General features: G+C 37.3%; 1 protein-coding gene and 1 pseudogene across 1 annotated transcript in view; both read left to right on the forward strand.

The window, feature by feature from the left end:
- GPR180 (G protein-coupled receptor 180) overlaps positions 1-16,006 on the forward strand; it is a 35,118-nt gene that overhangs the window by 669 nt on the left and 18,443 nt on the right. Inside the window, exons 2-3 of the mRNA XM_025364339.1 lie at positions 3,729-3,887; positions 10,570-10,770. Of these exons, the coding sequence (XP_025220124.1) occupies positions 3,729-3,887; positions 10,570-10,770 (360 nt within the window). The remainder of the gene's footprint in view (positions 1-3,728; positions 3,888-10,569; positions 10,771-16,006) is intronic.
- Positions 9,879-10,389, forward strand: LOC112610773 (annotated as a pseudogene).

The raw sequence follows: 16,006 nt of genomic DNA on the forward strand, positions 1-16,006 counted from the left end.
AGCCCAAGGCAGCGGCCTCCCGCCACTAGTGATCGTGTTCCGCACCTGAAAGCCGGTTTCCATTTCCCCAACCCTCTCCTTGCAAGCAAATGTGCAAATGACTGGTCGGCCGCATCTTTCCAGATCCTTCCCCCAGAGAAGCACGTTTGCTCCTTCCTGTCTCGGCCACACTGTGTACACTGACGTACGGGAGAATTTAAGACTAGGAACTTAAATTTCCTTTTTTTTTTTTTTTTAAAGATCAATTTGCTGAGACCTGCTTGCAGCACAGTGGTTTTGGAAACCAAGTAAAACACTTGATAATGTAGTTGTCATATTGAACAGTTTGGTTAATTGGCTACTAGTGCAGTAGATTTACTGTGGGCGGTAAGGCCTAGAATTAGGCTGATGAAAAAGCATGTAAGTAGCGCTCTGGAAGCTCCCTACTTTGTGTTCTGTGTGGCTCTTCTGAAATCAGAGCTGCATTTGATTATTACCTTTTGATCTTCCTCAGATATCAGTAATTATTCCTTCAATAAATGAATTTGCAATTCATTCTAATTTTGGTCTCATTTGCACCCTCACAATTTAAGTGTTTTTCTTGGTACTGTCAATTTGACTAGTGCTGTATTTCAAATAATTATTTGCCTGGACGACATTAGGAACTTTGATTTGTACAGTCTTAAGCATTAAAAGATGCAACGTTGAACATCAGAATATTGGCCTAGAAAATGTTCTTAAGATAATAGAAACTAGGAACTACTTTGGTGAGAAAAGGAATTTAAAGTATTGGGAAATTACAGAATTGACGGAATAAAGGGAAGGGATCCTGAATTTTTTTTTTTTTTTGAAGTTTTTAAGATACCTAAGAAAAGGAGTTCAGTTTTTCATAATCCAACGTGGAATATGTTTTGGGTGAATGAAGAAGAAACACTAGAAACAATTTTATTATTTTTTGGTCACATTTTGAATTTCTCAATCAACGGACTGTAACCATACTTTGAGTATTGACAGTCACTGTCTTAAATGGCACAATGTGGACAGTGTTGGAAAATCTGGGATATATAGAAGACATGGGTTATTACTTAGGACCAGCAGAGAGACCTGGACTTCCTCATAGTTCATGATGATCATCTGGTAAACGTGGAGGAGAAACATGTACTAAATTCGGATTTCTCAAGACAGATTGGGGATAAGGTGTTTCAAGTACATTCATTCTCTTTCATATGTATAAAATCATATATAGTTATTACCAATTTTCATGAATCCCAATTCAGTAAAATAATAATGCAGAAACTATACTGAAAGAATGAACTGTAACTCAGAATGCAATTTACAGTGTTAATTGGGCCTCAGAGTCACTTTTAAGACTGTTCAAAATATGTAAGAGATTTTCACATTATTTGATATATACACTGTATATTTAAATATATTTAAAATGTTTGATAAAAGTGGTAATTATAGTAACAAAAGCATAGAAAAAAAAAATTTCCAGGAGAACAGAAGATCTTAAAATGAAAAATAGTCTCCTGTCTTAGCTCTTTTCACCCAGAATCCCTTTCCTTAGAGGCACTAACTTATTGCCATTTCTGTTCTGGGCCTTAAATGTAGTTGGTGTGTGCAACCAGGTTCATTCTGTATTCATCTTACAACATATATTATTCTGAAAGTTCTTTTTTTAAAAAAAGAAGCCAGACTCGGTGGGTGGCTCATGCCTGTAATCCCAGCACTTTGGGAGCAGAGGCGGGCAGATCACTTGAGATCAGGAGTTCAATACCAACCTGGCGGCCGGGCGCGGTGGCTCATGCCTGTAATCCCAGCACTTTGGGAGGCTGAGGTGGGCAGATCACCCGAGGTCAGGAGTTAAAGACCAGCCTGGCCATCATGGTGAAACCCGTCTCTACAAAAATACAAAAATTAGCCGGGCATGATGGCAGGTGTCTGTAATCCCAGCTACTTGGGAGGCTGAGGTAGGAGAATCGCTTGAATCGGGGAGATGGAGGTTGCAGTGAGCTGAGATCGTGCCATTGCACTCCATCCTGGGCAATAGAGCAAGACTTTGTCTCAAAAAATTTTAAAAAAAAAAGACCAACCTGGCCAACATGGTGAAACCCTGTGTCTACTAAAAATACAAAAATTAGCTGGATGTGGTGATGCCGGGTGTGGTGGCACATGCCTGTAATCCCAGCAACTCCTACTTAGGAAGCTAAGGCAGCAGAATCGCTTGAACCTGGGAGGTAGAGATTGCAGTGAGTGGAGATTGTGCCACTGCACTCCAGCCTGAGTGACAGAGTAACACTGGCCCAAAAAAGAGTGTTGTTCTGTCACCCAGACTGGAGCGCAGTGGTGTAATCAAAGCTTACTGCAGCCTCAGATTCCCAGGCTAAAGCCATCCTCCCATCTCAGCCTTTCGAGTAGCTGAGACTACAGGCTCAGCCACCAAGCCTAGATAATTTTTTTTTTTTTTTTTTTTAATAGCAACAGGATCTCACTTTGTTTTCCAGGCTGGTCTCAAACTCATGGACTGATGATCCTCCCACCTTGACCTCCTAAAGGTGCTGGGATTATGGGTGTGGCCACTGTGCCCAGCCCTTGAAAGTTCTTTTGTAAAAGTCATAGATACCAAATTTTGTTTTAGATATAATGTGTCTACTCCAGAACACATACATTTAAACTTTCCTGCTATTAGCTATGTTTATTTTTTACATTAAGAGTATAATTAAACATTAACACCTATGTCATATTGAAAAACAGAAACTTTGGTGGGACTTTATTTTAATTTTTAATTTTAATTTTAATTTTTTTCTTTTATTATACTTTAAGTTCTAGAGGACATGTGCACAACATGCAGATTTGTTACATATGTATACATGTGCCATGTTGGTTTGCTGCACCCATTAACTTGTCATTTACATTGGGTATATCTCCTAATGCTATGCCTCCCCTCTTCCCTCACCCCACGACAGGCCCTGGTGTATGGTGTTCCCCACCCTGTGTCCAAATGTTCTCTCTTTGTTCAATTCCCACCTATGAGTGAGAACATGTGCTGTCCTTGCGATAGTTTGCTCAGAATGATGGTTTCCAGCTTCATCTATGTCCCTACAAAGGACATGAACTCATCCTTTTTTTATGGCTGCATAGTATTCCATGGTGTGTATGTGCCATATTTTCTTAATCCAGTCTATCATTGATGGACATACGGGTTGGTTCCAAGTCATTGCTATTGTGAACAGTGCTGCAATAAACATGCGTGTGCTTGTGTCTTTGTAGCAGCAATGATTTATAATCCTTTGGGTATATACTCAGTAATGGGATGGCTGGGTCAAATGATATTTCTAGTTCTAGATCCTTGAGGAATTGCCACACTGTCTTCTACAGTGGTTGAACTAGTTTACAGTCCTGGTGGGACATTTCTATAGATTATGAATAAAATGTAAAACAAGTGGTTGTAAAGTGAGGCAAAAATTGTAATACAGTGAATTGTCCAAATACCCTAGATATTTGCTGTTTATTGAGTGAAATATTATCAGTTATCAGCTGAATTTCAAGGAAATACCACACGTTCATTTGAATAATCTCTTGCTTCTAAATGTGGTGTTCATTCTGATGTGATTTACCTAGTTAAGCGAGATTTAAGAAGAATTGTGCTTTTTAAATTTCCATTTTGGTAAGTAGAGGTGTTGAGTTGTCCTCATGTCTCAGTTTCATATAAGACCAAACTAGTTGATAATTTTTGTTTTAATGTCAAGGTGACCATGCTCTTCTGTGTGTCAGAATCAACAACATAGCAGTAGCTGTTGGAAAAGAAGCTAAACTCTACCTGTTCCAAGCCCAGGAATGGCTAAAGCTACAGCAAAGCAGTCATGGTTATAGCTGTAGTGAAAAATTATCCAAAGCTCAGTTGACAAGTGAGTATATCCTTTTTTCTTTGATCATTAGATATAGTTTTTTTTCCTCCTAATGTTGAAATACAGTACCATATGTACATATGTTACATCGCACGGTGATGACACTTTGTCTAGTACATTTTAAGCTGAGTTTTAACAATGCCTTTCCCTTCTTTATCATTTTTGAAAAATGAAAATCCAGATAATTTATATAGGAGTCCTTTCTTTCATTCAGACTCTTTACAGTTTGCATAATTTATGCCAATATGGAAAATATATTTTGACCCAGTGGCAGCATGGAATGAATGGTAACATTCGTTGAATGCTAATTATCTGCCAGCACTGAGCTAAATGCCAAACATGTATTATTTTAGTTAATTCGATAATTTAGCTCAAGTGATGCTATTTCCCAACATGTCATTTGAACATGAGACTTAGTTACATGGTGATACAATATGTCACTTTGACAGCTAGGCACAGTGGCTCACGCCTGTAATCTCAGCACTTGGGAAGGCCAAGGTGGGCGGATCACCTGAGGTTGGGAGCTTGAGACCAGCCTGGCCAACATGATGAAACCCCGTCTCTACTGAAAATACAAAAAAAAAATTAGACAGGTGTGATGGCACACACCTGTAATCCCAGCTACTTGGCAGGCTGAGGCATGAGAATTGCTTGAAACTGGGAGGCAGAGGTTGCAGTGAGCCGAGATCACACCACTGCACTCCAGCCTGGGTGACAGAGTGAGACTTTGTCTCAAAAAAAAAAAAAAGTCTCTTTGAGATGTACCAGCACCACATCATTTGTATACTTCTGGTTTGCCTCTAGAGAGGCTGTACTTTTAAAATCCTAATCTAGTGGCTTAAATCTGTGATCCCATTCATTCTCATCAACATTGTCCTGTGCATTAGAGTGCTAGCCATCCAGAGTGAGTGAAAGTTTTTTTAAATATGGAAATGAAGAACGTGTGCCATTGTTTCCATTTTGCACCTTGCAAGTTAATTAGGTGTAGGAGACATTAGAAATTTGAAGCATCCAAATGCTTCAAATTTGGGAATTATTCTTCCCTCTTTCCCATTATTATTCAGGGGCTCATCCATATATGGAACATGGTAGTCTCCTCTTAGCCTAGTCTAGCGAAACGTTCATTTCTAAACATCCAGTCTTTATCTTATCAGCTGTCTGATTCCCTCATAAGGCAACTAGTTAGAACAGTGAAAAACGCAGAGGTCCCCAATCCTTGCCACCCATTGTGGGGATCTTTAATGTAGATTTGTGAGCTGACATTGTGAGAAGATAGTATCCTGAAGATGAATGATTGGATTCAACTATAAAAGAGACAATTACATACAATTATTTACTTTGACCCTGAATTCAAAACTTATCTGGGAAATATATGCAGATTCTCATGATTAGTTATCTCTTCCTTTCTCTGCCAATTTGCTCATCTAAGTGTTCCACGTATGTATGAAAGGTCATGTCCTTCAGTTCCCAATTCCTCTGGTGTCTAAACTGAACTCACCATCTTCCCCATCCAGACCTGGTCCTCTTCTGGTGTTCCCTGTTTTAAGAACTGGCACCACCCACCATCTAGTAAAAGTTGAGAAACCAAGGTGTCTTCTAATACTCCCCTCTTTGACCTTTCTACCTCCCCATCCATCAGTTAAGTCTTGAGGTTTTACTTTTAAATATCTCTTGAAATCATCTTGCCTTTGCTATTTCAGCAGTCTCCTACCTGGCTATTCTATAGCCATGCTGGTCTCCCTTCTGTAACTAGATGTTTCTAAATAGCAGATATGGTTATGTTACAATCACTTCCTCACCACACCCTTAAAATAAATGGTTTCCCTTAAACTGACCAGCAAAGCCGTTTCCCTTAACCTGTCCAGGCCTCCTTAACCTGACCAGCAAAGCCATTGTAGACTGGCTGCTGCTTACCTCTCCATTTTATCTCAGGGCATTGCCCCACTCACCGCATTTTATTTCAGTGCTACCTTGAGCCTTTGCATAAGCTTTTTCCTCTTCAGCCTCCCTGCTGGCTCCTCCCTCAATTAAGTTAACACCTAAGTTTTTATAGCCTCTTGCTTTCCTACATAGCACTTACTATAGTTACCACTTTCCATTGTATTTATTTGTTATAAAATCAGTCAATGAGAGCAGTAGGGCTCTTTTGGTGTGTTCATTCACTGAGTGCTTCCACTGTTTCATGTACTATGCTAGGTACTGGTGATAGATTAGTGACCAAAATGTCCTTAAGGCTGGTGGCGGTTACCAGAATGAATCAGATCAGTGTGAATAAATGTAAAATCGCTATTTTGATAAGCCCTATGAATGCCAATTATATGGCACTATGAGAATGAGAATTTATCGTACCCTGGTGCTTAGTTAAGTTTTTACTAAGTATTGTAGAATGAATAGTCGTAGACCTTAGTGTTTAAGGGCTTTTTGTTAGGTAGGTTGTTTGCTTTTTGCATTTGACATCTCAAAGACTTTTTCTGTCTCCAACAAAAACTTATTAGGCAGTTTAAAGCTTTGAGCAATAGAAATATTGATTTGTTCTCTTGTATCACATAGTCAGTATTATACTATATACTTTATACAGTTAAAAACATCATTTCTGTATGAGTCATATTCCTGTATTGCCAGAACTTCTATATGCCGGGAGACAGTGTGGTGCAATGGGAAGACCACAAAACTGAGAATCACTGCTAGTGATTTATAGCAAGAACTCGTTATCTTTGAACCCTATTTTACTTATCTGTACAACAAGCAAGTTGACTAGGTTTCCCTAAGGTTCATAATAGTTCCAAAATGCTGCCATTCTCATTATAACTGTTAAGGATGGAGTTCCTTATGTATAGGACTACAACTTAACAAAACCTTCTGCTGTTGTTTCTTTTTCTATTTTCTCTTTCTTTTCCCTGTTCTGTTGAGTGCAGAAGTATTCTTTGGAATTGTGGAATGAAAGATATCAGGAAACAGGAATTTTAGAGGAGTGAAGGTTGTTTTGTCAAATTTTGGGGCCTAAAATAAATTTAATACTGATTTCTCGTATATATACTTCACCAGTTTTTTTTCCAATAACAAAATCCAAATCTTAAGTCTCTTCTATGTATTAGTTGTCATATTTATGGTATGTTATTTAGGAGCTTAGATACATTTAAACAAAAAGCATATCCTTAAATTCATGATGTAATAGTAACACATATTTAAGAATAATTCCTTATAGCAAGTGCTTTTCTTAGCTATTAATGAGACTTAAGAGTTAACAGCCTTTCACCTATTTGGTAATGAACTCAGTAACTCTGCCCAGCTCCTACGTAAAACCCTGCCACTGCTGTGTGCTATGAAAGGACTAGCAGATTTGAAAAATCTCAACGTTGAATGTTGCTTGACTCTCCCAAATTAATGTTTGAGAAATTATTTTTCAATCATCTCTTTGTTCTGTCATAAAAATCTGATTTAAAAAATACTAAAAACTATTTTGTAGATTTTTAAAGCAAGCAAACAAGACATTTAAAAGCACTGAAAATGATGAGTTTATGTATTTCTATCTAAACAAGGAGATTCGGAGGAATTTTCTATCAGATTATAGGAGCTAAATATGATATTGTATACAAAACATTTCAGTGTTGTCTTTTTACATGTTATGCATATGATTCCTTTTGTAGTTTGATATATTTTGTAAATCATTTAAAGGTGTTAGTATTTTATTGTGTGTTTTGGTTAACAGTATTCATTTCCTTTTATAATATGATTGGACAATTAGCTATTCAGCACCATTCTCAGCAGTTCAAGTTTTGTTAATATTTGAGGTACTAATTACACCAGCATAGAATATGCATGCTGTGCTGTAGTCTTTTGTCTCGGAAACAATGAACACACGGTTTTGTCAAGAGACTTGTTTCCCAGGCTTGCTGAAAAGACAGCAAGACAAAAACTAAAGGCCAGTATCACTTTATGAAGCACACTTTTATTTCTGCTTGAAGTAAATCCACATAATTTAAAATGAAACATCAAAAGTATATTGGTAAAAGTGTGGTTTTTAAATATTTTATCTAAGAGAAAAAGTGCAAATGATAAAAACAGCAACACAGCGGAGCCTTTATATAATGAGGTCCGGATTATATAATTGCACATTGCACATTTAAACAGTCTTATTTCTGAATCATTTATTGAGCATTTATTAAATTCTTACTAAAAGTCTTCCAATATTTAACAGAGACTAGAGTCTTTGCTACATTTTTCCGGAAGCTGTATGGTTTTTGTTTGTTTGTTTTTTAAAAAGGTAGTTTAAATGTCAGCTAACTTACAGTGGCCAAAAAAGCAATGTCATAGTGGTGTTAATCAAATCCTCTTGTTCAATTTAACTACCAATGAATGAAATTCCCAGTTGTACAGTCCAAGTCCTCAAAATTCAAATCCTGACTACATCTGTATCTCATTCATAAAGACCACCTATAAATAACATTTTTCCAACTTTCCACTAGGAAAATTTCCCAACATACAGAAAAGATGAAATTATAATACAACCAGCATCTGTATATCCTCTGCTTAGACTCAATAATTGTTAATATTTTATTAAATTTGCTTTATGTCTATATGTATGTGATTTTTGTTTTAATTGAACCTTGTGAAAATAAGCAGCAGGTATCACAGTTTGCTCCTCCATACCTAAGCATACATCTTCTAAGAGTAAAGAAATTAATCTGTTTAACTGTCCTACACCTAAGAAAATTAATAATTTTATAATGTCCTCCGAAATCTATTCCATACACAAATTTCTGGTTACCTCGAGAAATGTCTTTTATTTATTAAAAATCTACAATTGAGAAAGAGATTAAGACTAATTTGTCCTTAAATATTGACATGTTATGGGGGCAAACTAGAGTTGGGAATTGGGCCCATCATAATACTGTTTTAAAAATACTTTGTGTAGAATCATTCTCTTTACATAACATTCCATATGCTTTTCCTTTGCCCCTCACAAGAACTCTGAGCTAACAGGGAAGGTATCTTTATTTTACTATTGAAGAAACAAATTTAGAGAGGTTGTAAATTTATTTGCTGAGTCACAAGGCCAAGACTCACTCTTCTGACTCTACTCTTTTCGTTACACTCAGAACTTGAGACACTCCTCTCCTAGGCAGCTTCATGTTAGTGTTAGTCAGTGCCTCTTAGGTCAGGTCATATTCAGAAACTGCAATTACTTTGGCACCAACCTAATAGTTTTAGATCCAGAGAGAATCTTGTACATCATTTTGTGTTTCTCAGAAGGGAGTGCCATTGGCATTTTAGGGGGAATAATTCTTTGCATGAGGTTCAGCATAGCCCCCTCCAAGTATCTAACCAGCTATTGTGACAAAAAACGATCCCGTCATATTTTCAGAGGCCCTGGATGAAAGGAGATTACCCTGGATTGAGAACCACTTACTAATATAACCACCTTGTTTTAAAGAAAGGAAAAGCAGAATTGACATTTAGCAACTGCTCTGTGACAGATACCATGCTAGGTGACTCACATAACTTAGTGCTTACATCAGCTCTTTGCTGTAGGTAGTATCTTCATTTTACAGATGAAGAAAATGAGTGTCATTGCTTATGTAACTTACCCAAGGTCACACAACAGGTAAGTATTGAAGCCAGGATTGAAACATACATCTGAATGATGCCACACACCCCCACCCCTGACTATATCATACTACTTCATATGGACCTGATCCAGTATAATAACTTCTACATTCCTGTAATTTCTATTTTTTCTGCTTTTTGTACCCTTTTAAAGAACAACCAATCAGAAAAAGGTTTTGGAAAATCTTTTGAAAATACGTAGTTTTTAGATACAATGATTTCGTAAGTTGAATGCTCCATTTTAAATTTAACTCGAGTAATCTTCAAAAATGTCACTGTGATTGTTGCACAGCATTGTGGATGTGCTTAATGCCATAGACTGTACACTTAAAAATGGTTAAAATGATACATTTAGCATTGTGTATATTTTACCACCACAATTTTTTTGAATGTCATTAACCCACCTGGAAACTGTGAAAATACGGAAAATTAAAATTCAGAGTTTCAGCCGTCGAGACCAAGATGGTGGCGAGACTCAGCGCCTTCCTCAAGAATGCCTGGGCCAAGGAGCCGGTGCTGGTCGTGTCCTTCATCATCAGGAGCCTAGCTGTAATTCTGCCCCCACTCAGCCCCTACACCAAGTACGTCATCATGATCAACGAGGTCACACCCTACAACTACCCAATGCCCATCCGCAATGATGGGAACATGCCCGATGTGCCCAGCCACCCCCAGGATTCCCAGAGCCCCAGCTTGGAGTGGCTGAAGAAACTGAGCACCTCCACTGACAGAGGAGGCCCCTCCCATGGCTCCCAATACGAATGTGAGAACCAGAAAAAAAAAAAATTCAGAGTTTCAGTGAAGCCATTCTACTCGTGGTGTTTTATAGTCATACTTGTATAGTGATTCCTTGGTTAAAAACATCATTTTTATCTCCTTTGCAGATAAATTCTGATTTATTCTGTAAATATCTGGTTTACAAGACTTATTCCAAATACTTCACAAGGTCTTGGATTTCTGAGGCAATAAAAATGAAACAAAAGAGTGTCCTAACCTCAAATTGATTATATGATAAAATAATGGAACACGTGTGAGAGTTTTGTTACGAAAGGTGTTGTTTTCTTTCTCTTTAAAGTGACCATGAACCAGACCGAACATAATCTGACAGTGTCCCAGATTCCATCTCCACAAACGTGGCATGTGTTTTATGCAGACAAGTATACGTGCCAAGATGACAAGGAGAATTCTCAGGTGGAAGATATCCCATTTGAAATGGTGTTACTAAACCCAGATGCCGAAGGGAATCCATTTGATCATTTTAGTGCTGGAGAATCTGGTAAGAATATGTATTTGAATATATCCTAAATTCTGGAAAAGATTTATGCACAAATATATTCATGTCGTATTTTTAAAATAAAAAAATGAAAGCAACCTATATGTCCAAAAGTAGAGAAATGGTTAAATGAATCTTCTTATACCTTTTTGATAGCCATAATACTAATTTTTAAAAGCAGAGTATTATTTGAGTGTATTAAAACCTGCAGAGAATTAAACAGAAGTACAAAACTGTTAACAGATTATTTTGATACTCTGAGTTGGTAGAGTTGTATAGTTTTGTTTGCTTGTTTGTTTGGGCTCCTGACAGGAAATGACTTGTGCAGCTTTTCGTTTCCTCTATAATTCTAAATATTTTTGTTTTTATAACTTTGCGTTATTTTTATAAACAGAAAAATGTAATAAATTGAACAATTTCAGTTGTTAACTCAATGATTAAATGAGATTAGAAACTGAACTGCTTTGTATGGTTAACTCTTTACTAGGTTGTTTGAACAGATTTAGGGATTGCCTTCATTGAAGCTTACAACAATTTAGGGATGATCAGAGTCTATAATACTTCCCAGAATCAGATTTACTCATATAAAATATTTCATCAAAATGTTAGGTAACTATGTCCTGGCCTACTGAGGTAAGATTCCTAGCCCCAGCAGAAGTGAATGACTTCTTATGATCATGATAAACATGCTATGAAGTATAACTGATTTGTAAATTACCATGTAGGAGTAAGGATTTGTACGCCATCTGTCAAAGAAAAGCGTTAATGGTTTACCTCTTCATGAGTTCGTTGGCTGTTTGAAAGAGTCAATCTGCTTAAGAGAAAAATTTAGTTCCATTGTATCCTGTTGGCCATAGAGTGGCGTGGGTGGAGATGAGGCAGGAGTGAGGCCACATTAGCTTAAACCGATTGTTTAGTTCAAAGTGTAAATTCGTCACAGCTAAAAAAGCAACTTGAGATTTGTGACAGTAGGTCACAAATAATGTTTTAAGGGATAAACTTTTTAAAAATATCCTTTGGGAAAAATGTATATCTAGTGACAGAATGGCGTGCTAATTTATTTTTATTTTTATTTTTTAGAGATGGGGTCTCACCATGTTGCCCAGGTTGTCTCAAACTACTGGGTTCAAGTGATCCTCCCACCTTGGCCTCCCAAGGTGTTGTGATTGCAGGTGTGAGCTGCTGCACCTGGCCCTAAATATTTTAAAGTGGTTAATTTTAAAGTTCTTTCTGTGAAAGAAATGATGTAGTGTAAACTACTCAAGTTGTTTCTGAATGCAAATGAATGTAAAGGTTAAATTTCATTTATGATACCTTTGACTAGTATAGATCATTATTGGAAATTAATTTAGTCCTTCCATTTCCTTAATCTTTGTAAAAGATGCCAACATTTTTCTGTATTTTGGAAAGGCATTGATGGAACCCAGGTCTACTAAGAGCATTGAATGGATGGTTGGACTGAATTGCTCTTCAGGTCCTTTTTTTTTTTTTTTAATTTAATTTTTTGAAGCGGAGCCTTGCTCTGTCACCCAGGCTGGAGCGCAATGGTGCAGTCTCGGCCCACTGCAACCTCTGCCTCCCAGGTTCAAGCGATTCTCCTGCCTCAGCCTCCTGAGTAGCTGGGACTACAGGCGCCCACCACTACACCTGTCTAATTTTTGTATTTTTAGTAGAGACAAGGTTTCGCCATGTTGACCAGAACTCCTGACCTCAGGCCAAGGCAGGCCTGCCTTGGCCTCCCAAAGTGCTGGGATTACAGGCATAAGCCACTGCACGCAGCCTTCCGGTCCTTTTTAACTGTAAGACTTCGTTATTTCACATGACACTTGTTTTTAGGACTGGTCAAGGCTCACTAGGAAGTAATGTTCTGCTGCAGTTGCTGCATGTGCAAACCCTGCTGCCTCTAGTGGAGTCCAGATGAATTAGCACTCCCTCTCCTGCCTTCCAGGCTGTAGCCCTTTGGCTCAAAAGGTGGTTTTATGTATTGAGTGGATCCATGAGACTTTTCTGGATCCTAATATGCTTTTACTTGCCTCCTTATCCAGGCCTCCATTTTTGGTCTTTTTCTTTATCACCAATTTGGCATGTAAACTTTTATCCCAGGCTATAAAGTGATCACATTTGTGCCCTGTGCCATGCTTGGACCACTGAATGCCAGTCATACCTTGCCTTGTCCTGAACCTTGCCTATATCTTCCAATGTTTTCCTCAACATCTTCAGTTGTGGCAACCTTTTCTTTATGATCCATACTAACCATTGTGATTCAGTTCTTAGTTCTGACTGCTTCTGACCTACCTTTTCCTGATTTTGTGACTGATTTTGATTTTATGCTTACTCTTGTGTCTAAAAGCTGTCTTATACTACAATGGGTAAGTTACATTGAGTATGTCAGCAACAATATTTAAACAAGGGGCAAAACCTCACTATAATTGTATGTATTTTCATTAAGCATGACATTCTATGCAAGGCTAACCTGTGGGAATTAATCATTAAAAAGTGCTAGAAGTACCCAAAACCATCCAGCCTTGTTTTGTGGCTTCCTCTAAACATCACATCATTTTATTGATTAAAATACCTAAAAGCTTTTGTGAATAACTCTACATTGAAGTATCAATGAGTGGTTCTTAACCCATCACTGTATGCATCTAGTTTAAGGTTATGAGGTTTAAAACAAAAATTCAGATGTTCACACCCCGAGACTCAGATAGATTTGGTTTGGAGTGGAAGCTAGTTAAAGCTCTAAAGTTGATTCTTATGTACAGAACCACTGATCTAAAAGTCCATATTTCACAATGTTTTAGTAATGTGTTTTAAAATAGAGCCTTAAGAGGGATTCTTCCTACTTTGTAGCCTCAGGTATGGAATTTGTTTACAGGGAAAATCTTCAATTCATTTTAGAAACTTCTGCTAGTTTGTCTAATTATCTCCTCCAAGTAGGAAAAATTGATTTGCTATGCTTTTTACAGAAAATTGATTATTACCACATGTCTTAGAGGTTTGAATTAGAATAACCTGGTGCTAATAGTTGCAATTAATGTTACATGTTGTTCTGGTTAAATTTTGTAATTTGTTCTCTTTCAAACCAATTATGTATTTTCTATCTACCAGACTTTGGTTAATCCTCTATTTTTCAGAGTTGGTCTAGATTAAACAAAGAAAGTAAGGCAAGTGTGATGCCACTTGACAAAGTACTAAATAGGATTATAATACTTTAAGGTAAAATAAAATAAAACTGCATCTTTAAAATATTAGAATCCTTGTTAACTATGTTTGTACTCTAATTAGAGACCAAGAAGTACCCAGAATCCTGAGAGCCTTATTACCTAAAGGCATGTAGACTGGTTTTCACTGGAATAATACTACGGGCTCTGCCATATCTGCCATCTCACTGTTTTTAAAATTCTAGCAGCTGTGTTCATTCTTTAGTGTTATCCCTTTTTTCCTCCATGTCCCAAAAGACAATGGGTTGGATCTTCCATTTAGCTTCAGTAATGTGTTACTGGTGACATGTTGGAATGTTTTTGGCTTAAAGTAACAGAAAACCCTAATGCAAGTGGTGTAGACAGTAATGAAATGAATTATCTTACGCAACAAGAAGTTTTGAGGCTTCTCCAGGGTGGTTTATTTAGCATCTGTCTACCCTGCTATCCTCAGACTATCAGTGTTCTTAAGCTAGCTGCCTCAAGTTCAAAGTTAGCTGTGGCAGTTCTGAGCATCATGTCTAGATGATTGCAATATTCAGTATCGCGTTTTAGGAGGAAGGAAATTTTTCCCAGAAGCTTCCTATCACATTTCCTTTTTCAGAACTGGGTCATAGCATCATAAGAGAAATGTAAGTTGACATGAAAGAAAGAAGATAAAAGTAGACAAATATGTCAAAAGGATTAGGTTTACCTCCTACTGGTAAGGGTATGGGAATTTCTGATTGATTTAGACTAATCAGGATATTTCTTGAGACACTTGAGTGTGGGAGACCACTGGGGCTCTGAGACAAGGATCATGGGTAGGTGGGAATGTCTGTTCCAGGTGCTGCCGCAGAACCCAAGGACCCTTTCCCCCTAGGCTCTCCTCCTTTCTTATTTACCATCATTTAGCTGGGGCTGAATTTATTGAAGCTGTCCTCTAAGTTTTCTTGCTACTTTATTTTGCCAATGCTGCTTCCTTTAAGCTTGCCTTAAACCTTACACATTCCCTTACAAGTGTTCACCACCTGTTGTACGCTCATTAAGAGTATTGTTCTTCTTTAGTGTATACTTTTTTAGTGTATATTAACTCTTAAGTATAATAAGATTTAGCAATTAGTGCCCACCTGTTTTAAAATTAGGTTTTAATTTCAAAGTGAACAAGCAAAGTGAACACAAATTGAGTTTAATTTCAAAGTGAACAAACAATTTTTGCTTGTGGCAGAACAAAAACTTGGTAGCTGAAGAGAGGAAAAAAACAGACTTTTTTTTTTTTTTTTTTTTAAGAGGGAGTCTCGCTCTGTCCCCTAGGCTGGACATTGTCCCCCCTAGTACATTGGCGCCATCTCGGCTTACTTGCAACCTCTGCCTCCCAGGTTCAAGCGATTCTCCTAGCCGGGATTACAGGCATGTGCCACCATGCCTGGCTGATTTTTTTGTATTTTTTTTTTTAGTAGAGATGGGGGGTTTCACCGCATTAGCCAGGATGGCCTCGATCTTCTGATCTTGTGATCCAACCACCTCAGCCTCCCAAAGTGCTGGGATTACAGGTCTGAGCCATTGCGCCTGACCAAAAAGACAGACTTTTTTAAAGAGATGATTTGTTTAAAAGAACATTGAGTGCAGAGCTAGCATTTTATCTTTTAAGTATTTTATGGAAAGGTTCAAGGTAAGAATCATCTAAAATTCAGTGAATAAAGTGTGGGGCATGACCCAGTTCAATTTATTTAATATGTTATGTCAATGAAACAATTTTTGTGTTCATTATAATGTTAGCTTTTGCTGGAAGATTATTAACTGTGAATAATCCTAAAACATTTTTTACTGTAACGTATATCTTATTTTCCAGAGTCCCTTCCTTCTACATTATTCCGATTCCTCAGTAAATAGTCTGAGGATTTTCTTTTCATGGTAGAGTTGTAACTTAGTGGAGTCGGAAACTTTATCCTATAAGTCAGAAACATTAAAGATATTCTGTAAAATATTATAAATAAATAAAACTTTAAATTGAATGCCATGTTTAATTCTTTAATACAAAGAAGGAAAGATAAAAACTA

The sequence above is a fragment of the Theropithecus gelada genome, chromosome 17 (genome assembly GCF_003255815.1).
Source record: "Theropithecus gelada isolate Dixy chromosome 17, Tgel_1.0, whole genome shotgun sequence".
Lineage (NCBI taxonomy): Eukaryota > Metazoa > Chordata > Mammalia > Primates > Cercopithecidae > Theropithecus > Theropithecus gelada.